Here is a 26,147-nt window from a genome sequence, read left to right on the forward strand (position 1 = left end):
AGAGTATTAAGGACTCGTCTGGTATTCAACCAACCAGCAGCAAGATACAATTGTTCAAATTAGCAGGCAGATCAAAGTTTATGTGTGGCCTGCAATGCAACAAATGGGTGCAGGTTAATCATGCATTATAATTCCCACATTCCTTTTGGACCTTTTCCAATTTTCCCAAACTATATTGACATGCAACAATATATTGAATACAACATAAATTGCACTTTAACATAATACAAAATGTAAAAATTCTATTCATGTAAAATACGCTATTTTGCAATCTGTTATTATTAATGATTCTAGTAATATAGACATTTGGCCAAGTGCAGAGCTCACTGACTTACTTGTCCTGGTGGACATACCACATATGATTCCTTAAAATTCAAGTTATTTTTAATGATTCATGTCTGCCACTTGATAATGAGAATTTATTGGATAATAAAAATACCTTGTTTTGTTCTACATAAACCTGTGTGAATTGGACAGTTCACCTTCATCATATTAGAATGTGAATTCATGATGTTGTACGTCTGTTGATCATTAGCTCACAAACATGAATTGCTAATGCAATGCATTTATCCTGTGCAATAGTACAACATTTGACACTACATTACTTCTTTGTTCCAACCCAGTGGGAACAGATGTTTAATTACCATTACCTTGTCCTAGGAAATGTGCTCCACCCACAAGAACACGAGGACAGCCCTCCCAGCTGTGATATGTTCCAACTTTTTCTTCAGCGCTATGCCAATCCAATGGTTCCCAATCCTCTGTTGGAGTCACTCTCTTCTTAATCTGCACATCACTGAGACATCCCACAAATCCCTTTTCAATCACTTTTGTATCACCTTAGTAGATTAAGAAAACAAACATCAACATCGAATACTGCACAATACAATGCAGCTCTTACAACTAGAAAACACTGCAATTTTCCTATTACTAATTAAATTTAATCTTTTTTCTTTCTATTACCTGCACCATTCTAGTTGACACTTATCAGCTTTGAGTAAAACATTTTAAATACCTATTCGGGCAGGGGGCTTAATCTCACTGTCTGCATTCCTTTGTAATTTGATTCAATAAACAATATGATGGATTAATCTCACAATAATATTATGCAGGCAGTTAACATTTTTAAGTAAAAGCTCAGGATTTTAAACTTTCTCCCTATTTATTTAATTTAGCATTTTGTTAACAGGAAACATTCTGCAAAAAGTACAACATACCAGACTTGTGCCTGGGGTAGGGGTTTTATTTTAAACTTAAGAATTCATGTCATTAGTCAAAACTGTCTCGACATCTCTGCATAATATTCTCTTCCTCTGAATGGTTGTTCTCTGTTCAAACTCGGTCCTAATTACATTTTCCGTCTTCTGATTTTTTTTTCAATTGCTGTTCTCCTCTCTGTGGTATATGGGGCATTTAAATCGATCTTTTCAATAGTTTTCAACTGCCAAGAGAAAATATCCAAGTCCATAATTCTAGTCTTGTCTACTGCATTCACTTAGGGTACAGCTGTACTGGCGCTGGCTTTAGACCAGTGCAGTCAGACCACAATTAGACTATCGCTTGTACCTTGCACTGGATGAACAGCAAAATAATTCTCCATATATGTTCAATTGCCTGTTAGAATATTTAAAAATCGACGAGAATGGCAAATCTTAGCATTAATAAACATTACACGTGAACACATGAAAACTTTTAAAACTTGGCTGCAAAAGTCTGCAGTAATATTGCTTACAGTGCAAAGACTAGGCAATGAGAATCGTACACCTCTTGGCTTCAGGATTATTTGACTCACATTATACTACAGTTGTCAGACCCATCTGCATTTGCAACTGCTTCACATTAATGTGGGAGCATTGGAATGATGATACAGTCATACTTAATATTTCTTTGTTGAAAGCTGGCTTCGTTAGCACTATTCAACTGGTTAGGAGAGTCACTTTCCTCTCACTAAGGCCATCAGTTCATTTACGTTCTACGAGATACCATTAAATTAGAGTAATTCCTGACGGCCACAAGATGAGCTAATATAAATGGATTTTTGTTAGTGTCAGAAGTGGAGAAATATTGATGTACTATGGGTCAACAGAGAGTTTGCACTTCAAATTGTTGCTTGGAGGACTTAATCAACAAATTAAAACTCAAGGCAGCTTTCAATTGATCAAACTAGATTTATGTTGCTCATTTAATAGTCATTATTAATAAATATACATCAATAAATAATAAACATACATATAAATAATAAACATACATATTTCCTCATCTTAGACCATAATAGCATAAGACATTGGAGCAGAATTAGGCCATTCGGCTCATCAAGTCTGCTCCGCCATTCTATCATGGCTGATATGTTTCTCATCCCCATTCTCCTGTCTTCTCCCCATAAACCCGATCCCCTTATTAATCAAGAACCTATCCATCTCTGTCTCAAAGACAATCAGTGACTCGGCCTTCTGTGGTACTGAGTTCCACAGATCCACACTCTTTGGGTGAAGAAATTTCTCCTCATCTCTGTTTTAAAGGATCGTCCCTTCAGTCTGAGGCTGTGCCCTCGTGTTTTAGTTTCTCACACTAGTGGAAACATTCTCTTCACGTTCACTCTATCTAGGCCTCTCAATGAGATCCCCCTCTCATCCTTCTAAACTCCTTCGAGTACAGACCCAGAGTCTTCAACCACTCCTCAAATGACAAGTCCTTCATTCCAGGGATCATTCTTGTGAACATCCTCTGGACTCTCTCCAAGCCAACACATCCTTCCTTAGATACAGTGCCCAAAACTGACCAGAGCCTTATACAGCCTCAACAGTACATTCCTGCTCTTGTATTCCAGCCCTCTTGACATAATGCTCACATTGTATTGCTTTCCTAACTGCCACTGAACCTGCATGTTAACCTTAAGTGAATTCTGAACTGGGACCCCGAAGTCTCTTTATGCTTCTGATTTCTGAAACCTTTCCCCATTTAGAAAATAGTCTTTGCCTCTACTCTTGCTACCAAAGTGCATAACCTCACACTATTCCACATTGTATTCCATCTGTCACTTTGGTGCTCACTCTCTTAGCCTGCCCAGGTCCTTCTGCAGCCCCCCATGTTTCCTCAACACAACCTGTCCCTCTACATATCTTGTGTGATATTGTTGTTGAATAGTTTTAATTTGAGTGTAATTTGAACTGTATTGCATTGAAAAATCAAGACTGGGAAACATCTTAAAATCTTTACAGTACAGATCATTTAGCAATTCAGATCATTCTGGGAAATACCTGGATTGTTTCCTCATGTTATCTTTTCTGTCTATTTTGTTTGTGTTCTTATGTCCAAAGTATATAAAATTTGTTTTGTCAGCTTTGATAAATGATCCAAAAATGCTGACAAATTCTACTTTGAGAACAAGATTTTCATTTCTATCCATATAATTCATTTCAAATTGACGAATAATGTACAAACATAACACAAGTAATGAAATATAACAGGACACAGTCAGAATTATGCAAAAATAATTTTGCTCACAGAATGGGATTTTGTTACCTTCCTGTGCACTTTGTTGTTGGAGACTCTGAACCTCAGAGTATTTCGAGTCCTCCACTTACAAATGGGTGCTGTTTGTTTCAAGTCTAACTGTCCCTCTGCTTCTTAAACACACTTATCGTAAGGATTTTCATCAGTTCACAACATGGCAGCCATAAAGTCCATTGGAAAGAGAACGGGACTGACATAATCTTGGAATAATTACATCTCATATGAACCATTAACAATGGTCACAGGGAATTCAATATTGCACTGTACCATAGTTCCTAGCAAAGATGGAAGTGTGGTATTCAATAAGGAAGATGAGAAAAATGGGAAATGCTGAAAAAGATGAAATCATGTTATTAAAAGGATGGGAAAGTCTCATGTATGCCTAGAACAGATGGCAAGTTAAACGAGCAATTGCTCTATGTTGGCTTGAGATCTGAGCCAAATTCGACACTGGGTCACATGTGAATGTATGCAGTAAAGTGCGATGACCAAACAGGCATTGGGATACAGCTCAATAGATGGAGCTGAACAGCTTTTGCCATAAGGTCCACCTATTTGCTCCTGATTTCTGCACTGGATCCTGTGACTAGCATGGGACCCCAATTTGCATGGGGAAGTGGACTTATGCCCGTTTCAACAAGGCTTGCTGATTGTCCTTTTGCTGCCCACGTGAACATGACATCAGCAAGCCTTGGGCATAAAAGGGGTAGCAGAGGTGCCCTCCTGATTCTCAACTCCCGTCTTCCTGGCCAACCATTTTTCAGGAGCATCAAGGATGGCTAATGTTTTTAACTGAAAGAAAGCACTGAAATAGAACTCATGATAATATCAAACAACTTAAAGTTAGAATTTAAGACAAACATAATCAACAAAATTATTTTGAAGCAAAGCAAAAATAACACCCTTAGTGATATCAGTTCTCAAACTGTTTTAACTGAACCAAATAATGTGTCAGGATAAGTTTTTTTTACCTGTATCCTCTCTGATAATGGTAAATGTTGGTGGAAGTCCTCCTATAAATACTCCTGTATTGTCTCCAATAATAGTGCTGCCACTTGTCGCAAATGCTGAACCTGAGGAACAATACCAATTGATGTAGATTCAGTAGTATGAGAGACTATTCAAGTTCTTTCTTTACAAGACATGGAAAAATTCATCAACTTCGCTTCCAGTTTCCACCCCTCCATCACTTTCACCTGGTCCATCTCAGACACCTCCCTTTCCTTCCTTGACCTTACTGTCTCCATTTCTGGCAATAGACTATCTACTAAAATTCATTACAAGCCCACTGACTCCCACAGCTTTCTTTGCACCCTACACCCTATAAGGGCTCCATCCCTTTCTCTCAGCTTCTTTGCCTCCGTCACATTTGTCCCGATGATGCCACTTTCAAAAGTGGTGCTTTGAAAATGTGTTCCTTCTTCCTCAACCGTGATTTCCCACCTACAGTTGTTGACAGGGCCCTCAACAGCATGTGGCCCATCTCCCGTGCCACTACCCTCGCCCCCTCCCCTCCCTCCCAGAACAAGGATAGAGTCCCCGCTCTTTCTCACATTTCACCCCACCAGCTTCCGTATGCACAGCATAATCCTCTGCCATTTTCGCCAACTCCATCGTGATGACACCACCAAACACATCATCCCTTCACTCCCTTTGTCAGCATTTCACAGAGACCGTTCCCTCCAAGATGATCTGGTACACTCCTCCACCGCACCCAATACCTCTCCCATCATCCATGGCACCTTACCATGCAATCGCAGAAGGTGTAACACCTGCCGCTTTACCTCTTCCGTGCTTAACATCCCAGGCCCAAAACACTCATTCCAGGTTAAGCTGCGTTTCATTTGCACCTCTTTCAATTTGGTCTATTGCATTCGCTGCTCCCAATGTGGTCTCCTCTATGTCAGAGAGACCAAACACAGACTGGATGATCATCTTGCTGAGCACCTTCGGTCTGTGCGCATTCAGGATCCTGCCCTTCCCGTTGTTTGCTATTTTAACAAAAGACCCTGCTCCCATGCCTCCATGTCTGTCCTTGGCCTGCTGCAATGTTCCAGTGAAACTAATGGGGACTGCCATTAGCACTCTTTTCTCTTGGTTTATGTGGCTATGATGCACCTTTCATCCCCTCACCCCACAGTTGTATATCTCCACTTTCTCTATCTTTTACCTTTGACAAATGGTCATCTGGACTCGAAACATTAGCTCTTTTTTCTCCCTACAGATGCTGCCAGACCTGCTGAGATTTTCCAGCAATTTTTCTTTTCAGATTCCAGCATCCGCAATAACTTGCTTTTATCCTTTCTTTACAAGAACAGTTATGTGAAAAGAACATTTTATTTTGGGACATAAAAATTGCTGAATATTAAATAAGTAAGGTCCACTTAGCTCACCTTATATCATCTTGCATGATTGTGTAAGAAGGTGACAAATAGAGAATAATATGAGGAAGTTGGAACAATTCACTTTGGCAGGAAGAATGGAGAAGTAGAATATATTTTTAAATGGTAAGAAACTGGTTAATGTGAGTATCCAGAACCAGCAGACCCTAGACAAGCTGTGTTGGTATAGCTACAACACTGGCATCTGCCTGACAGTGTGGAATATTACCCAGGTGTGTGCTGTAGACAAAAAGCAGGACAAATCCAACCTGGCCATTTTTTTAAAAAGTCATTCATGGGATGTGGCTGTCATTGGCTGGGCCAGCATTTCAGAGGGCAGTTAATCGTCAACTGCATTGCTGTGGGTCTGGAGTCACGTGTAGGTCAGACCAGGTAAGAACATTAGTGAATCAGATTAGCTTTTTTAACGACAATGTTCATCATTAACCTTTCAATTCCAGATTTTTATTGAATTTAAATTTCACCACCTGCCATGGGAACCCATTTCCTCAAATCATTACCTTGGGTCTATGGATTACTAGTCTAGTGGCAATGCCATTATACCACTGCTATCCCTGACTTCACCACCTCATCAGTATACTCTCAATCATCAGCATGGTGGTGGAAAGTGTCATTGACAGTACTATCAAGCGGCACTTACTCAGAAATAACCTCCTCACTGATGTTCTTTTTTGGTTCCGCCAGGGCTTCTCAGCTCCTGACCTCATTACAGTCTTGGCCCAAGCATGGACAAATGAGCTGAGCTCAAGAGATGAGGTGAGAATTGCTGCCCTTGACAACAAGGCAGCACTTGAGCAGGTATGGCATCAAGGAGCCCTCGTAAAAGTGGAGTCAACGGGAATAAGGGGCGAACTCTCCATTGGTTGGAGACATATGTAGCACGAAGGAAGTTGTGGTCGTTGGAGGTCAATCATCCAAGTTGCAGGATATCACTGCAGGAGTTCCTTAGGGTAGTGCACTAGACCCAACCATCTTTCAGATTATTCATCAATTACTGTACCTCCAACATAAAGTCAAAAGTGGGGATGTTCACTGATGATTGTGTAATATTCAGCACTATACATGACTCTTCAGATACTGAGGCAGTCTGTGACAAAGTGCAGCAAAACCTGGACAACATTCAGGCTTGGGCTGATAAGTGGCAAGTAACGTGCATGCCACACAGTGCCAGGCAATAACCATCTTCAACAAGAGAGAATCTAACCATCTCCTCTTGACATTCAATGGCGTTGCCATCACTGAATCCCCTACTATCAACATCCTTGGGGTTGTCATTGACCAGAAACTTGACTGGAGCAGCCATGTAAATACTTTGACTGCAAGAGCAGGTCAGAGGCTAGGAATTCTGTGGCAAGTAGCTCACCTCCTGTCTGCCCAAAATCTATCCACCATCTACAAGGTCAAAGTCAGTAATATGATTAAATATACTCCATTTGCCTGGATGAACGCAGCTCCAACAAAACACAAGCTCAGCACTATCCAGGACAAAGCAGCCCACTTGATAAGCATCCCATTCACCACCTTCAACATTCCCTCCCTCCACCACCAACACGCAGTGACAAAAGTGTGTACCATTTACAAGATGCACTGCAGCAACTCATGAAGGCTCCTTGAACAGCAGCTTCCAACCCAGTGACCTCTACCACCAAGAAGGAACAAGAGCTTCAAGTGCATGGAAACACCAAGGGCGCGATTCTCCGCAAATGCAGCGAGTCGTAAAGGCTGCCGTGAAACTGGCCATGTTTCACGGCAGCCTCCGCGCCCCTTCCCGGGACTCGATTCTCCCCCCCAGGCGGGGCTAGCAGTGGGGCCCCGTGAAGCACGGCATCGAGAGCTTAGCGACCGTCGCTAAGTCCGCGCGCCAAGCGTCACGCCGGCTGACGCGTACGATGACGTCAGCCACGCATGCGTGGATTGGACGGCTCCAATCCGCGCATGCGCAGGGCCGTCATCTCCCTCGGCCGTCCCGCGGACTGATCCTGCGGGGCGGCGGAGGGAGAAAGGGTGCGTCCGTTACGGACGCACCGATCGCAGGCCCATGCCCCCCTTGGCACGGCCGTGGTACTGCCATGCCAATCGGGGCACTGGATGCCCAGAACAGGCATGTTGCAGCCGTTTTTACGACGGCAGCAAGCAGGTGTGTTTGCTGCCGTAAAAACGGCTGTAAAGACCTGGGAACTCGGCCCATCGGCCTGGGGAGAATCGCTGTTCACCGTAAAAAACGGCAAGCAGCGATTCGTGTCGTGGGGCGGCCGTGGGGGGGGGGGGGGGGGGGGAATAGCGGGAGGGCGTGAAAAATGTCAGGGACGCCCTCCCGCTATTCTCCGACCCGTCGTGGGCAGCGGAGAATCCCGCCCCAAGTTCTTGTCCAAGCCACACACAAACCTGAGTTGGAACTGCATCACTGTTCCTTGGGTCAAGATCGTGGAAACCTTTTCTAAAAGCAGTGTGGATGTAGGTACATCACATGGACTGCTGCAAGGTTTGATGCCATTTCTCTGTGAAAATAATGGTGAGACTATAGGTGTTCATTGTTATTCAGAAGTAAATTGGACAGCAACTTCCCATGACTGCACATATGCCTTTAAACTCAGAGATCGTGAAGTTATTGCCCAGTTGGATTGCTCCTCAGTAGCAGTGCTGCACAATTCCACCAAGGAGGAAGATTCAGCATTCAAATACATGGAAGGATATCAAGTTGCGGTAATTATGTGATAAGCATCCACTAAACATACCAGGAAAAGCTAGGACCCACCCATTCAAGTGTAAATAAATTGTTAATTGCATGTTAAGTTTTAATTACTTTCAAACAACCTCTCTGACAACTCAGGTGCCTAAATTTGACAGTGTGGATGTGGAAAGGATGTTCCCTCTTGTGGTTAATCTAAAACCAGGGATCATTGTTTAAAAATAAGGAATTGCCCATTTAAGACAGAGGGACGAATTAATTTTTCTCTCAGAGCAATTTGAGACTTTGGAATTCTCTTCCTCAAACGGTGGTCAAGTTTTTGATTATGTTTCAGGCAGAGGTAGATAGATTCTTCCTTTTTTTAAAAACTTAGAATCCACAGTTCTTTTTTGTTTCCAATTAAGGGGAAATTTAGCGTGGCCAATCCACCTACCCTGCACATCTTTGGATTTTGGGGGGTGAGAACCTCGCAGACACGGGGCGAATGTGCAAACGTCACCTGGCACTGGGCGAAGTAGATAGATTCTTGATCAGCAAGGGGTGAAAGGCTGTGGGGGTTAGGCAGGTATGTAAAGTTGAGGGGAGGAGCGAGGGAAACAATTGAGAACACACACAGTGGAAAGAAGCAGTGAGGGGAAGAAGAGAGGAGAGATACCACGGGAATGACAACGAAGCAAGGGGTGAAAGGGGGAGGGGGCACGCAGCCCGCTCCCCCTCCCAACACGCAAAGACATCAACTAAAAATCGCGACAGACAGGAGTGAACCACAGTATGAGACGGCAAGGGCAAAAGCCAGCACCAGGAGGGGAAATTAAACTACCAACTGGGGGAAGGCAGGTGGATGGGGGGGGGGGGGCAGGTGGATGGGGGGGGGGGACAGATGCAGGGGGGACAGATGCAGGGGGACGATATATAAAAATCACTGTAAATAAGAAACAACTTCCTATGTAAATATCAGGAACACTATAGATTGAACGATAGTAGTTCAAAGTACTCTGTAAAAACTGTAAAAGCTGGAAAATACCAATAAGAGTATTTTTAAAAAAAAGTTACATTGATCTTATTGAATGGGAGGGACCGAGCAGCTGACTCTGGCTCCTGATTCGTATGTTTGTAGAAACCACAACTATTGTATAAGCTAGCTGTCGTACTCCACGGGAGGCAGGAGTTCCGTCACCACACTAATATTTATTTACAATAACGATATTACAGGAGCAGCTCTAAACAGGGCTACTAGCAGTCCAGTCAACTTAAGACTGCTCACAAAGCCTACACAGGTGCTTATATCGGCCCCCTCAATGAGCTATCATTGAGGGAGCTCATACTCCAATTGGCCAACCAATAAAGCTAATTGGAGTTCATTACACTAGCATTCATTACATGCTATGGAATTTACTGAGAATGAATTGAGCCATGTTTTTATGTATTTTGTCCAATGCCACGTGGATAAGGATACTGCATAGACAATACTTTCCATTACTGGCAGTTTCCATTTTCTTCTAAATAGGCCAACGCCATTGCTTAACCGTCACTGATCATCTGAATGTTCAGGTGATAAAAATAATGAAATTTTAATGAGCAAAAATGCACGGATAGATTTTTGGTGCTCGGAGTTGTCTGGTTCATATCAGGGTCCAGATGATGTCACATCCCCACGATAAAGCTTTGGCAATTTATGTCCATCCTCAGATTAGATTTATAGCCTTTTATTCATTTTCTGTTGTGCATTATTTTATTATACTCTGGTCTCAATAAACTGAACACAATATAATGAAAGTTAAAAATAGAACTGAAATTACATTGATTGAAAATTGAGAGAGGAGATTGTGATGTCACAGTTGCCAAAAAATACTGTCAAGTGATTCATTGGGAGTTGCAATAAGAATATTATTCTACAGTCAGGAAATTAAATTAAATTGTGAATGAAACTATGTCCAATACAATGTGCACTGAGATATTAATAGCTGATCATCACAAACACGAAAATAAACTTGGAATTGTATTTCCATGGGTTTCAAATGCTGAGTGGTGAATTGTGCTCACTATAATCAGGCAAGTTTCCTGCTGGGGAACCTGTGGCAGGTGGGGGTTTCTGTCGGCAGGACTGGTAGATTCAGCCAGCGGGAACAGCTGGAAAATTCCGCCTGGAGACTGTGATCTTCAAAACACTGGTAAAATCCCGAAATGCCATGCAATAAGAATAGAATTTAACTTATCGGTCTGAATTTTACTGGTCGCAGTGTCTCTTCTCAAACTGGGTGAGAACTCCTAACTGCAGTCTGTGCTTTGAACCTTGTTAGGTTCTCGGATAAATCTAATTTAAATTTTAATAATTGGCTCCCAATTATATGAGTGGTTTCATTTATGAGCCCAGTTCTGGGAAAGGAAAATAGATGTGGATCCTGCCAGAGCATAGCATTGTTGGGAATACCATCTGAGGGAAAGAACCAGAATTTCTTAAACAATTAATTAACAGCATTTCTAATTACTCTTGGCGGACTGAACCAATCAATCCAAACCTTTGCCACAATTAATGGGCAAATGAATGCAGCATCCACCATTGCCTCTCATGGAAAGACCTGGAAATGGTGGCAGGGGCCAAGGGCAAGGTGAAATGGCACCTTCTCACAATTCCTACTCAGCTTGTCCTTTACTACTTTCAATGGAAAATTAGTGCCATCTAGTCACCGTGGAGCAATAGCTTCAATTATTTGTAAACATACACCACTCTTTGTTTCTTTGATGACAGTGACAGCGACACAATTTGAGCCAGCCATTATGGGAAAAACTATCTTTGGTGCATTCGGTGTAATAAAGTTAGAAACATTGGGCTAGATTCTCCACCGGCGGGATGTTCCATTTTGCTGGCAGCCCGGGGATTTCCCTGACAGCGTGTGGGCTGCCCCACAATGGGGGAGCCCCATTGACCAGCTGGCATAACGGAGCATCCCACCGGCGGGGTGAAACAGAAATATGGCATGGGCAGGGCAGACAATCCAGCCCATTGGGCAGGATTCTCCACCTGTTTAAGGCAGCGGGATTTTCCAGTCCCATTGCGGTGAATGGGAAATTTGGCTGAGCGCCAAATTTTATGTCCTCGCAAAGGAAAATCTCGGCCACTGCTGCCTTGCATTTACACATTTGTACCCCTAATGCACAGAGAAAATTTTACTTGTAAATTATTTTGCATGGGTTATTTGAGATTGGCACGGGTAATAAGATTCGAGTAAATGTTAAGGCCAACAGGACAGGCAGCTATCGTGTACTGAAAGAGGATGAGAGAGGAGAGTAAGATTTGCATATTCTAAAGGAAAATACTGCAAGTGCTGGAAATCGGAATTGAAAACAGAAAATGCTAAAAATCCACAGCAGGCCAAGCAATGTCGAGAGATAAGTAGAGCAGAATTTTGTCACAGAGGCACAGGAGGCTTCCGTGGCAGATGCACCAGCAAATGGAGACAGGGGTACATCACTCCGGTCATCTAATGTGTTCCAACCCACAAAGTGATTCTTCTAGAGCTGGCCTCTTGGGAAGGACATCCATAGCAGCAGGCAGGAAATTAGGAAAGCAGGTACTGAGAGGTAATTTGAGACTGTGTTTCAATTTTCACAGCAGTGGATGGATCCCATACCAAGTCATCACCTCTTTCAAGCAGGTGATTCTGCTGCACAACAGAAAGCTCCTGAACAAAGTGATAGACATTAATTCCTCTGCATAAAAGAGCAAATCAGCAAACTGAAGTTCATGTATAGCCACAGAGTTTTCATGGTATATACAGAGCTCTGAGCTGACTGATCCATTCATATCCCTTCAAGCTTCAGTGGTCTAAATGGTGAAACCCCAATGTTGTAAACATTGCCACAATAAAGAGAGGTAAGTGCAGTGAAATCACGCGCTTGAGTGATTGGAATGCATTGAGTGCAGTTTCATCACTTTGATGTGGGCCATGTTTACAAACATTGGGGTTTCACCACTGAGGCGGCTGAAGAAAAAGGATATGAATGGATCAAAGGAGCAGATGGTTTTTGCAAGCTGTCAGTCACATACCACTACTCCAAAGTCATGAATGGAGTGCAAACAGTGAATCTGTGGGAACCAGATGAAGGCACACTTCTCACCATGGAGGAATGGACAAGTGGAGCTGCAAGGTAAGTGTTACAGCTATAATGCTTCTCACACCCCTGTCTGGACTGCTCTTCAGCTTCTAGACAGGGGTCTTTTTTCTGGGGGAGAGGTGTGTGTGCGTGGGAGAGGTCTGTGTGTGTGGGGGGGAATCTGTGGCTGGGGTTTCGTTAGGCATGGGGTCCCTGTGGTGGTCCCTCTATTACGGGAGTCCTGGGGGGGGGGGGGGGGGGGCAGGTCAGCTTACCTCCATACTTCGAGGCGGGGAGACGCCCAGGCAATCTCGATAGGGGGTTGCTGTGAGGTGAGGTGCGGGGGAGAGGGGGGCAGGGCTGATTTATGGTGTAGGGGAGGGGGAAGATGGTCTTGGATAGTCTCCATCATCGTGGCCCTGGCATTGTGGAACTCGTGATACCGCGAGGTCCATCACAATTCGGCCATAATTGTAGAGACCAGAAAGTGCTCTAGGCCATTCCCAGCTGAGGGGACTGTAGAATCATGGGAGGGCGGAGGATAGGGCACCGGGTCCACTAAATAGATGCAAATGGATCATTATGACACATTTGCATTTGTTTCCATGCTCCCGCTGGCATGCAGAATGGAACTTGTTCACGCTGCCAGCGAGGGGTCAAAGCATGGTTTCAGGTCAGCGCCAATTCCGCCCCAACGTCCGATTCTCTGTCCCATCGGGTTACGCATTCTGGGTGCCCTAGGGACGGAGAATCCCGCTCATGGTCTCTGATCCAGTGGAGTACCTTTGGCTGCAAGGAATGGGTAGATAACTAACATCAACAGCTCACAAGGTGACAGTTACCTTGAATTTCTTAGTGTCTATATTGTTTTAGCAGGGGTTGGCAGGCGACGTTTATGGGATCTTACAAGACAATTCTTAGAAGCATTCGCTGTAGGTATGCACTAGGTTTCCTGGCCGGTCTTATGAAGCATTCATCCTCATGCAGACACAGGTGCCGTAGCTCTTCATGGCACGGAACAGCCTCTGGAACTGAAGGAGCAGCATGTGGGAGAGTGTCCCACCCTATTGGAGGTGAAGGAGGTTGATGAGGACTAGCCAAAAGGCCATCCAGAGTTCATTTTGAGGGAGAAAAGAAGGCCATGATGCCCTGATCCAGGTTACACCTCCTGACACTAGCAAATTGAGTATTGAACACTTGCCATACATCACCTGTCCATCATTACCCTCTGTTAATATTCCAAAGCCACATAGATGTCTGATGTGTAATAGAGATCTCCAAGCATCCCATTCTACCAGTCTTCTCATTAAGCTGTCACCTTATGCTGCTGTTGCTGAGTCCCAATAATAAGGAATTACCCATTTCATTGCACAAGCATATGTGCTATCAACATGTTATAATCTACACTTTGGTGAACCCTGAAGTGATGGTAATGATGATTTTGTGCTTTGTTACTAGAGTCGCTACTTGCCCTGTGTCTGAAGCTGAAGTGGAGACAGGCTATTAAATTGTACATCTGGGTGGCTGAGATGCCCATGGCACCTGGGCACTGCCAAAGGCTGTGCCAGTTGCATCTGTGCAGGTGCAGCTCTGGTCAAGGGACTTGAGGTAATGAGTGTGTCTCCATTCAGGAGAGTCAGACCCCATTGACATCGTCCCTATCTCACTTAGCCATTTCATTATGCACTGCATGCCCACAGTGAGCAGGAATATTGGGGCAGAACTTGGCTGACTATCCATGCAACATTGAGATTAGGATTGCAGAATGTTACATGCATGTCATCCATGTCAGTCTGCTACACCTGCATCCTTTATGGCAAACCATTCCATTGTATTACACCTCGTAGGAGCATACTGGAGGGCACCTCACAACCATTCAGTGCACTGGAACTGCATTTTCATGACACTGATAGCCTGCTCAGTGCTGGTACCTGTGATGAGATGGCAGTGGTTGTAATGTTCCTCTACCATAACCTCCAACCATATCTGCTTAGTCTGGCTGGCAAGTCGCCTCCTCTCCTGCTTCTCTGAGGAAATAAAAATTTCCTGTTGGCTGTCACTGCCTCATTCAGAATTTCCACTGAGGCCTCCACTGAGACAGAAAATAAGCAAAGATGTGTTCGGAGGAGGTGCAATGGGAATAGCAGAATAATCCATTATTGAATGTGAAGGCTGGCGAGGTGGAAGGTGAGGACAAGGAGAACCGGATTTTGGTTCTGGAAGGAAGGTAAGGGCGTGAAAGCAGAAGTGCAGGAAATGAAATAGACATGGCTTTGTGAGCTGTCAACCACAGCAGAAATGGGGGTAACCTCAGATGAGGAAAATGGAAGACATATCAGAAGCACTTCTGTAGAAAGCTGCATAGTTAGAGTTGATACAGGAGAGACATTGGAATTGCAACAATGGAATACTCCTCACAGGAAACAGGATGGGAGGGAATGTAGTCAAGTTACATTTGGGAAGGGCGGCATGTGGCGCAGTGGTTAGCACTGGGACTATGGTGCTGAGGACCTGTGTTCGAATCCCGGCCCTGGGTCATTGTCCGTGTGGAGTTTGCACATTCTCCCCATGTCTGCGTGGGTTTCACCCCCACAACCCAAAGATGTGCAGGTCAGTTGGATTGGCAATGCTAAATTGCCCCTTAATTGGAAAAAAAAAAATTGGGTACACTAAATTTTAAAAAAAGTTAACTATGGGAATCAGTGAGTTTGTAGTGGATAATGGTCGATAGTCTATCCTCAGGAATGAAGGAAAAAGAAGTGAAGGAATGAAAGGGAACTGTTAGAAATGGACCATGCAAAGTCGAGGTAAGGGTGGAAAGTGGAAGGAAAGTTAATGAAATTCAAATAACTAGTCTGGGACAAGAACAGGAAACAATAGCAATACAATCATTAATGTACTGGAAAAAAAGGTGAGAGAGGGAACATGATCCAAATCAGTCATTCTAAACCTATCTCGCTCTGAACATGCAACAAGGACGGCATTGTTGCTGTTTGGTGAATCAACTTCTGCCGAGCGGAGGCTGAATGTCAATTCTCTAACATTGCTTCTTGTCTCCCCCTGAACCAAGATCCCATAGTCTCCCAAACCTACAGAACCCACTTCTACCTCCTTCCCAAGATCCACAAAGAATACTGCCCTTGGAGCCATTATTTCTGTCTATACTTACCTCACAGAAATAATTTCTTCCTATCTTGACTCTATTTTTCATCCTTGTCCAGTATCTCAGGACTTATACCTGTGCATCTTCCAATTCTCTCCACCACTTGAATAGTTTCCAGTTCCTTGGCCATAATCATCTCCTTTTCACCATAAATGTCCAATACCTCCATTACACCAATGCACATGTGAAGTCCTGAGTCTTTGTTTCTTTCAGGAATGCAAGCCTAACTAGTCCCTGTCCATCACCCTCCTCAACCGGCTAATCTTTTCCTCACATCAATCAGCTTCTCCTTCAATTTCACTAACTTTCTCCAAATAAGAAGTGTTGCTATGCAAACTCATGGGTCCTAGCTATGTCTGCCTGTACATGGTATATGTGGAATATTCCAGTGCTACTCAGGTGTCTTTAGTGGGAGTATCCTCGACCTTCATGTTATGGGTCCCAAGAGCAGGACCAGATGAGAAGTGCCAGGCCACACACAATCACACGGCTGCCAGCCAATTAGATATGCGCAGGTGAGGAATCTGGGGTACGGTGTATTGGAATGAATTGGACATTATGGGCTTTAAAATCTTTTCCTCCACTTTGTACATTTTAATAGGTCACTAAGGTCTTGTCTCGCCAGACAAACCTGATCATGCCAATCAGTGCACGGTGGTATAATCATTGACATACCATAAAAATGTATCATAGGTTGATCATTGACCAACTATAATGGAAGATGTTGATTATTTCTGATATTATCACTTCTGAATGAATGTGTCCGTCTTTCAGCGCAATGAACAACTGGTGAAGCCATTGGTGAAGGGGCAAACTACAAATCAAATGATGTAGCTCAGAAGAAAAAATGGTAATAATGGGTTTTGCCCAAGTGGTACTGGGGGGACAGGCTGACAGAGGGAGAAAGACATATAGGCCGAAAACTGGAACTATCAAATAAGACCCTGGCCAGAACCGATACTGGCCATCTGCCAGAGCACTCAAGTCAACACAGAAATTCATTATTGCTGTATGGAACTTTGTGATTACCCACTTACAGTAGTTACAGACGAAAGTACAAAAGACCATGCTACGAGTATGTAACTTCAAGCCAGTAGTGATTAACTTTGCAGAAGGGAAGGGCAGCACGGTGGCACAGTGGTTAGCACTGCTGCCTATGGCACTGAGGAGCTAGGTTTAAATCCTGGCTCTGGGTCATTGTCCGTGTGGAGTTTGCACATTCTCCCCGTGTCTGCGTGGGTTTCACCGCCACAATCCAAAGACGTGCAGGATAGGTGGATTGGCCAAGCTAAATTGCCCCTTAATTGGAAAAAATAATTGGGTACTCTAAATTTATATTTAAAAAAACTTTGCAAAAGGGTGAACGATGAACAAAGAGTCCATTAGACTCCATTATGGCCTAATAGCTGATCAGAAAAAAGTGTGTCAGACGACATGGAACTTGATTAAATCACCTTGTCTGAACAGGACTATCCTGTTTATTTCAATTAATGAGTTTTGATGGGACAATAGAACTCAGGCCGGGTGTGCGTATATCATGACTCAGCGCTAGCAGAACCTGGAGAAAAGAAGGAGCATTGGAATACATAATCAAAGACAATCAGAAACCCCGCAGAAGTAATTGTCGCAGAAGAGAAGCCCTGAACCCAGAGTTCAGAGAAGATAGCCACACTGAGTGATCATAGCCTGGCCTGCCTCCTTCACTATGGTGGAGAATACCTAGGGCACAGCTGCGAGTCTGAATCATATTCTGTGTGATTCATTTTGAAGATTGTAAAACCCAAATAGAGTTACAGTGAACAGTGTGTATTTTTTTAATGTCTGTCCAAACCGACCGAAAAGGGTTTTCTCGGTCAACAGCACTCATTGCTGACCTTGAAGAAAATGCCTACAAAGTTCTTCACCTTTTCTGAAGTTAATCTAATTGTGGCAACATTGGCTATGGGGGATTGGGAGGTCTAGCAACAATGAAGTTGCAAAACAAGCTAAGCAGCCAATTACATTGATGCATTTTCACAGATGGCAAACCAAATAGTATCAAGCATGTTTATCACTTAATTATTTAAAATTTTACAGGGATCGAAATACAAATTGTGGCATACACGTAGGGGCAGAAAGAGAAGTGGAATTTAGTGCTGCTGGATATAATGCTGGTTCACTGGCTCCATCCTGCCCCAAGGCCAGTTTCCCGGGGGTTGAATATGGTGGGGGTGGTAGCCAGCCCACTAATGGCCACTTAAAGCCCAATTGTCAGGGGCTGAGTGGGAATTTTCAGCTGGCTTCCAGCTCCCCAGGGTGATGGAAGGTGGTACAGATGCCTAGAGGCAGTGCCCTGGTGACAGACAGGAGTATCAGCATTTTAGGAAAACTGAGTGGTCCTTCCTGTCTTCAACTGAAGCTGCCCTATGGAGGGCTTCTCCTTCTTCCTCACCCACCCCCCACAATGCCCAAGGGCGGCTTGACTTAAAAGGCCATTTTTATTGTACATTTTAAAAAGTTGGAAGGTGCCTCCATTTTGAGACACCCTGGTTACCCAACATGGCATCGAGCTACTGCTTCTGGCTCCTACTGACCCTCACATTTTGGGAGCCTGCCCCGCCCTCTTTAATTCAATGACGAACCTGCCCTCTGGCAACTAAATCTCCAAACCAAGGAACATCACAGATGAGTCTATTCCCTACACAGTGGGACTGCTGGCCCAATTTGAACCTGACATTGGAATCCCAAGACCTGCATGGAAAATCCTTCCCTGGTATTAAGGTGGAAGTTGAAGTAACATTCGCAAACTTTTTGAATATTATTTTAAAATTCAGTGGAACTTTTAGCATTAATTGGAGAAATGTAATATTCTACAAATATAAAATTATTTTTTCAGGGCCAGAAAAGCTGTTCAGCCATGAGAATAACTTGGCATGTTGTTAAAGAGCCAATTACACCTCAATCAACAAGGCCTACATTTCTATAGCAAGACTAATGTCATAAAAAGCAGAACTTCATGTCAAACCAGTTATTTCTAATTAATTTCCATCTTCCAAGACTTTAGCAATGAACCTTTTGGAGCAGCAAGAAGCACTGGGCGGAATTTTCCCACAAAATGGCAAAGTGTCAGGTCCTGACTGAAACCGTTGTGTTTCCAGATGTTCTTACACTTTGTCAACAGACAAAAACAAGTGGGGGGGGGGTGTTTTTTACCTCACTTTGGTGGGGCAGGACCTCATTGTGCCGGAAAGCCCAGCACTACAGAGACCATCGTTCCCAAAGTGGAAGTAAAAGCCCCTCTTCCACCACCATTGCCGGCACCGGGGCTTCAGTTCCCGCCCACCCCACCGCCACTGTCACCATCAGGGCTTAGTGGGAACCCATCCCATAGGATTTATCTGGAGGCTCCGACCTCTGACCCACCCCTACACCCCCCAGCAGTGCCAACCTGGCAGTGCCTGGGTGCCAGGTTGGCAGTGCTAGGGCGCACTGCCCTGCCATGCCCCATCCAGGGACTATACTGGTCTCCGTGCCCCTAGCTTGGTCACCTCAACTGTTGCAGAGTAGTAGTGATTCCCGCTGGCGTGAATCACGCTGGCGGGGTGGAGGGAAACATATGACGTCCCTGGAAGATACGACATTTGGGCATATTTAAATGACTGCTAATTTAAGGTAATCTGCTTCACACTCTCATTTTGTGTGGACCTGATAACGTTAGCTGCGGGGGCAGGGAGGGTCTCATTCTGAGATCTCCCTGGCGCTAATACTGTTATGGTCCTCTCGGGAAATTAAATGGCCATAATGGGACTTCCGCCTGCAGTGAACGGGCCATGAAGATTCCCCCCACAAACAGCAACTTTTGGATTTCTGCCTTTAATTGCGATTGCTGTCAGTTTTGCCATTCTTACACTGCAAAATCCATTTTCAAAAGCATTAGTTAAGTGAAACAGAATGTTATTTGCTCATTTATTTGTGTAGTGACATACTTCTTTGCACAAATACCTTTAATGAATTTTGATTTACAAACTAGTAGTATGTACTGTGAGAATGGTAATATCATACATCAAGAACCCCTTTATTTCTTTTTGTAATATAAACATTATATGACAATAACATTGCACTGTGGAAAATTCTTGGCCTAAATATTTTGCATCCTGATATTATGTGTGTGACATTTATTATCTAATGCAATCCAAACAACTAGCTCTTATCTTTTAAATAAATTACCTGTATATTGGCCATCCACAACAATTGTTCCTTCAGCCTGAGTTCTTGTAGCAGTTATATGGTGCCACTGGTTATCATTGTATGTTTGTCCTCTATCATTAGTAGGAGTAACTGCAACAGCAGAACCCTGTCAAAATACAATAGAAGTGTGCTTCTTTAGATAAGGATCAAATATACTGACATACACTATTGCTTAACCCATTAAGCATACAGCAGAAAGATGCAGAGAAAATATTCCCAACATTTACCACAGCATGGAATATATTCAATGAACTACCAGTTAAATAATAAATCAACACACAGGTTTCACAAATTGTTTAAACATGGAATATCGTGGACCTGCGATTATTTATAAAGATAGGTGAGCAATTTTGGGGTAGTTTTAGGTGGCAATAGATATCTCCTTCTGTCTCCCAGTGTTTGTTAATATTTCAGCTCAAAGGATTATCTTTGCACTTTCACACTCAGAGTCTGCGCAGACCAATTGGCAGATGTGTTCGCGGACATCTTTAACCTGGCCCTACTGCGCTCCGAGGTTCCCACCTGCTTCAACAAGACCACCATCATACCAGTGCCAAAGAAGAACCAGGCAACATGCCTCAATGATTGCCGTCCGGTGGCCCTGACATCAGTCATAATAAAGTGCTTCGAGAGGTTGGTCAGGAAGCGCATCACCTCCATACTCCCAGAATGCTTTTATCCACTGCAATTCGCATACCACCGCAACCGGTCCACAGCAGACACCATCTCCTTGGCCCTACACTCATCCCTAGAGCATCTCAACAACAAGGACTCCTACATCAGACTCCAATTTATTGACTGCAGCTCCGTCTTCAATACCATAATCCCAGCCAAGCTCATATCAAAGCTCCAAAACCGAGGACATAGCTCCTCACCCTGCAACTGGATCCTCGACTTTCTGACCCACAGACCACAATCAGTAAGAATAAACAACACCTCCTCCACAATAGTCCTCAATACCGGGGCCCTGCAAGGCTGCGTACTTAGCCCCATAATATACTTCCTGTACACATACGACTACATGGTAAAATTTGGTTCCAACTTCATCTGCAAGTTTGCTGATGATACAACCATTATGGGCCGGATCTCGAATAACGACTAGTTAGAATACAGGAGGGAGATAGAGAACCTAGTGGAGTGGTGTAACGACAACAATCTATCCCTCAATGCCAGCAAAACTAAAGAGCTGGTCATTGACTTCAGGAAGCAGAGTACTGTACACGTCCCTGTCAGCACCAACGGGGCCGAGGTGGAGACGGTTAGCTAGTTAGCAGCTTCAAATTCCTCGGGGTACACATCTGCAAAAATCTGTCCTGGTCCACCCACATCGACACTACCACCAAGAAAGCACAACACAGGGCAGCACGGTGGTTCAGTGGATTTGCCCTGCTGCCTCACGGCGCCGAGGTCCCAGGTTCGATCCCGCTCGGGGTCACTGTCCGTGTGGAGTTTGCACATTCTCCATGTGTTTGCGTGGGTTTCGCCCCCACAACCCAACAATGTGCAAGGTAGGTGGACTGGCCTCGATAAATTGCCCCTTGATTGTAAAAATGAATTGGGTACTCTCAATTTATGAAAAAAAAAGAAAGCACAACAGCGCCTGTACTTCCTCAGGAAACTAAAGGAATTCGGCAATCCACATGAACTCTTACCAACTTTAACAGATGCAACATAGAAGCATCCTATCTGGCTGCATCCAACACCCGGGTATGGCAACTGCTTGGCCCAAACCTCGAGAAACTTTAGAGAGTCGTGAACACCCAGCCCAGTCCATCACACCAACCTGCCTCCCCATCCACTGACCCAATTACACCTCCCGTTGCCTGGGAAAGGGGCAGCATAATCAAAGACCCCTCCCACCCGATTACTCAATCTTCCAACTTCTTCCATCGGGCAGGAGGTACAAAAGTCTGAAACATGCACAAACAGCCTCAAAAACAGCTTTCTTCCCCATGCTGAGGGAGGTAGAAGAACGCCAGACCTCTTCTGAAGAATAAGGTTGCAGAGGATAGTCAGGAGGCTCCGGGGCCAGTGCACTTGGGAGAACTTAATCAGCTCCCGATTTTCTCATTGAGCTTTGGCCTCTGGCGGCTCTGCCAGTTTATTGCACCTCTCGATACACTTACAACACCCCCCCCTCCTCCAAGTGGATGCCCCCTTCCCCATAGCCACTCACATTCTCCCCTGTCCAGCCTCCCATTAACCACCCCACTATCCCAGCTCCCCTTCATCCCTCTGAGGGTCCTAACAACATCACCACAGAGTGTTGGTCCTGGGTTGGCAGTATCAGTGGGGCTTGCTCACAGGATGGAGGATAATGATGACTCAAATGAGATGAGCTCTAATGCTCCTCATCTTTTCATAAAGCCTGACTCCAGCCTTCAAGGTCACATTCCACTGTCCACTCAGGCACTCCCTGTATGGTGCTGGCCATTCCATCTCATGGGCCCATACATCCTTGGGGTGTGGTGGGTAGCTATGGAGATGGTGAGTGGGGATGGGTCATTCACTGGGTAAGCTGTACTAAAGGTTGCCTTATACCTTTGGGCCCCATCCCCTATGCCTCCAAGAGTCACTCCAAGTAGACCATCCAATTGTTTTGGGCCCCTGCCACATGCCATCCTCCAGCACCCAAACCCCACACCAACAAAGTCCCACCCCACTACCCACCCTCCTGCCCCCCCTCCCCTTCACACTCCCTGGCACAGCCTCTACACCCAGCCCAACCAAGCCCATCCCTCACACCCTTCAGATGGACGATTGAGGCAGGTCGGAGTTTTGGTGCAAATGTGTTTAATAGTGACTATTTACAGCATTGTGCCCTGACCCCTACCTCTAAACCATATGCTGCACCCATGCTGCACCACTTAACTGGTGTCCAACTTTCTTATCTTCCGTGACCTACTGCTCCTTCTAGCTGTGACCTCAGACAGCACATCAGATATGGAGGCAGCCTGCTGTATTTTCCGTCCTGTGACCTGAGATGCCTTTGGAGATGGTCTGGACCTAAATGGGCCCAGCCAACATTTGGATATCGAAGGTGATGAGGGGCCACCCTATTCTTCCCGCTGCCCATCAGATGAGCCAGTTTTAGATGGGGGAATCAGAAGCACTGGGGTGCTCCAGCACCTCCCCTGAAGGAGGCATGTCTCAAGCCCCATCACTCCCTCTTTGCGAGGGGTGCACAATAGGCCCGGGATTACACCATGGGATGGAGTTGAGGCCGGAGTGAGTTCCGGAGGCTCCACCATCACCTGCCTCTGCCAGTCTTGGAGGCCTGCTTTCATCTCACCCAGGGTTTTGATGCTCTTAACCATGGAGCATTGCGACATGTCCCTCTGACACCGTGCCAGGCCCCTCTCTGCCTGGGTCAAGTCAGTCAGTGCCTGGCCTATGCGTTCGACTCCCTCAGCCATGACCTTTGTGACTGGGCTAAGTTCTGGAGCACCGCAGCAATATCCATGTGGGCCCGGTGCATGGCTGCCTGTGACTGGGCTCCCCTGTGCACCTACAGGTGCTGTAAGGTTGCCAACGCCATCTCCTGTAAATTTTGGCTCTGTGTCTGCACTCTAACAGTAATGGGAATCATCCTTTCCAGAAGCGCTACACCTGTCCAGACTATGGCTAGTTCCTGGGATCGTGCAGCCCTCCGACCTGCCTGCTCCCTCGGGAGTTCCTACCTCCACCTGATGTGCCGTGGCATGGGGGGTGTGTGCACCAGAGAGTGCCCCAGGAACCTCTTCACTAATATGACCCACCGAGGTGATAGACGGTGGAGGGTGCAGGTGAATGCAGTGCCCAGACGCACCAACTCGCCACCTCTGACCAGGCCCGGTTGGCGTCGGCAGGCGGCAGCCTCCTGCTTGCCCTAGGGAAGGGGGTGTCCTTCACTGCATCTAGCATTCAGTCAAGCTCTCCGTCTATGAATCTTGGTGCTGCTCTTCGCAGGGCCATCTTCTGGACTGGATTGGATTGGATTGGATTTGTTTATTGTCACGTGTACCGAGGTACAATGAAAAGTGTTTTTCTGCGAGCAGTTCAAAAGATCATTAAGTACATGGGAAGAAAAGGGAATAAAAGAAAATACATAATAGGGCAACACAAGATATACAATGTATATGCACTGGCATCGGATAAAGCATACAGGGTGTAGTGTTAATGAGGTCAGTCCATAAGAGGGTCATTTAGGAGTCTGGTGACAGTGGGGACGAAACTGTTTTTGAGTCTGTTCGTGCGTGTTCTCAGACTTCTGTATCTCCTGCCCGATGGAAGAATTTGGAAGAGTGAGTAAGCCGGGTTGGAGGGATCTTTGATTATGCTGCCCACTTTCCCCAGGCAGCGGGAGGTGTAGATGGAGCCAATGGATGGGAGGCAGGTTCGTGTGATGGACTGGGCGGTATTGACGACTCTCTGAAGTTTCTTGCGGTCCTGGGCCGAGCAGTTCTTGGCTGGAATGAGAGTGTGAGAGGAGTGGGGTGCTTATAAGTGGCTCCAGCTTGTCAAGCCCCCCAATGCCAATTCCGGCCCCAGCGAATCTGATGTCGGCAACAATGTGAATTGCTCTAGATTCACATGAGCAGAGTACTGGTTCATTAGCATGTCCTGAATTGCTCTGGAACTGGCGCCCCCAACGGGAACGCAAGTCCCACACAATTCAGTCTCGGCGTCCCCACCTACTCCCTGAAATTGAGAATTCCGCCCGATATCTATGAGATGCTTTTTCTGTCATCGAGTCACAAATGAAGAAATAAATACTGCAAATGAGGCGCTTTCAAAACCTTTTTTTAATTTTCTTTTGATACATTTAAGAGTGAGCAATTCTTTTTTTCCAATTAAGGGGCAATTTTAGCATGGCCAATTCACCTACTCTGCACATCTTTGGGTTCTGGATGTTAGCCCCACACAGACACAGGGAGAATGTGCAAACTCTACATGGACAGTGGCTCTGGGCAGGGATCGAACCCGGGTCCGCGGCAGCGTGAGGCAGCAGTGCTAACCACAGCGCCACCGTGCCGCCCTTCGAGCTTTCAAAACCTAATGTAGTATTTCCCAATCTGGGTCCATGGAAACCTGAGGATCTGTGGGACACATCCAAGGATTTCGCAGGGGGTCCGGCCATTTAAAATGTTTTAAAGCTGTCCTTCCAGCTTGACCAATCAAAGGTGTTTTTCTCACTTCTCTGGCTACTGATAGGCAAACTAGTCAACTACCTGCAACCACTGCACTGAGAAGATGAATCTTTTTAAGAATATTTCTGTGCAGCAAAACACTTGGAAATAGTTTCCACAAAGTCAGTTTCCCCATGATGTTGGTAAGAATCATTCTAAAGCTTTTGTAATTATGTAAAGATCCCCACCAAGGTCTGATCCAGAAAGCTTGAGAAAGTACATGAAATATTAACTACAAAATCAATCAAATTAATGAACTTAAATTTCCTGTACAATTATTAGTAATAATTTAATGCACTTTAACTTACCTGTGCAATAAATTTTCATATATCAAAACACTTTAAATTGGACACAAAATTAAAATATATTAAAAATCCATCAGAAATTGGTTGTTTCCAGATCTTTAAATCGTGTATTTAAGCCCCTCTCTTTTATGCTAGCTGGAAATCCACTAAACATTGGAAATATCAACAGGCTTGCTAAAGGCCATCATTTGCATCTGCAATGCATAATTAATGAGGCTTTCATTCAAAAGTGTCAGGAGTGAATTACATAGGCATAAAGCACAAATGGAAATAAGCTTGGGTGTATTTTCAGAAGGCACTGGACAGAAGTGCTCATCGCTCAATTTCCCAGCCCCAATCACTGAAATTCTACCAGAAGTAGTGAGTTGCCAATCAGAAAATCTTTAGTGCAATGTTAATATGGCTGTTTCTTTTCACTAAAGGTAAGCATATTTTAAATGAGCATAAGCTTATTAAAATATAATGCTTATTCAATATAATTACGCCCCAATTACTATTTGAAATGTGGTCATTTTGACAAACAATGGGCATTAAAATGGGAAAGAAAAAATTGATGGGAGAAATTCTGATGGGTGTGCCTCAACG

The 26,147-nt window shown here is 44.7% G+C and overlaps 1 protein-coding gene across 7 annotated transcripts in view; it reads right to left on the reverse strand.

Moving 5' to 3' along the window:
• The window catches only part of ush2a (Usher syndrome 2A (autosomal recessive, mild)), a 1,354,742-nt gene that overhangs the window by 882,447 nt on the left and 446,148 nt on the right, over nucleotides 1-26,147 (reverse strand). For all 7 annotated transcript variants that reach the window (XR_005462328.1, XM_038811752.1, XM_038811743.1 and 4 more), the window contains exons 23-25: nucleotides 20,069-20,195; nucleotides 4,485-4,586; nucleotides 651-839 (exon numbers count right to left, since the gene is read on the reverse strand). Coding sequence is in view for 6 of the 7 variants with exons in the window: in XM_038811752.1 (XP_038667680.1) it covers nucleotides 651-839; nucleotides 4,485-4,586; nucleotides 20,069-20,195 (418 nt within the window). In the remaining variant the exon portion in view is untranslated. The remainder of the gene's footprint in view (nucleotides 1-650; nucleotides 840-4,484; nucleotides 4,587-20,068; nucleotides 20,196-26,147) is intronic.

Source organism: Scyliorhinus canicula, chromosome 1 (assembly GCF_902713615.1).
Source record: "Scyliorhinus canicula chromosome 1, sScyCan1.1, whole genome shotgun sequence".
Taxonomy (NCBI): domain Eukaryota; kingdom Metazoa; phylum Chordata; class Chondrichthyes; order Carcharhiniformes; family Scyliorhinidae; genus Scyliorhinus; species Scyliorhinus canicula.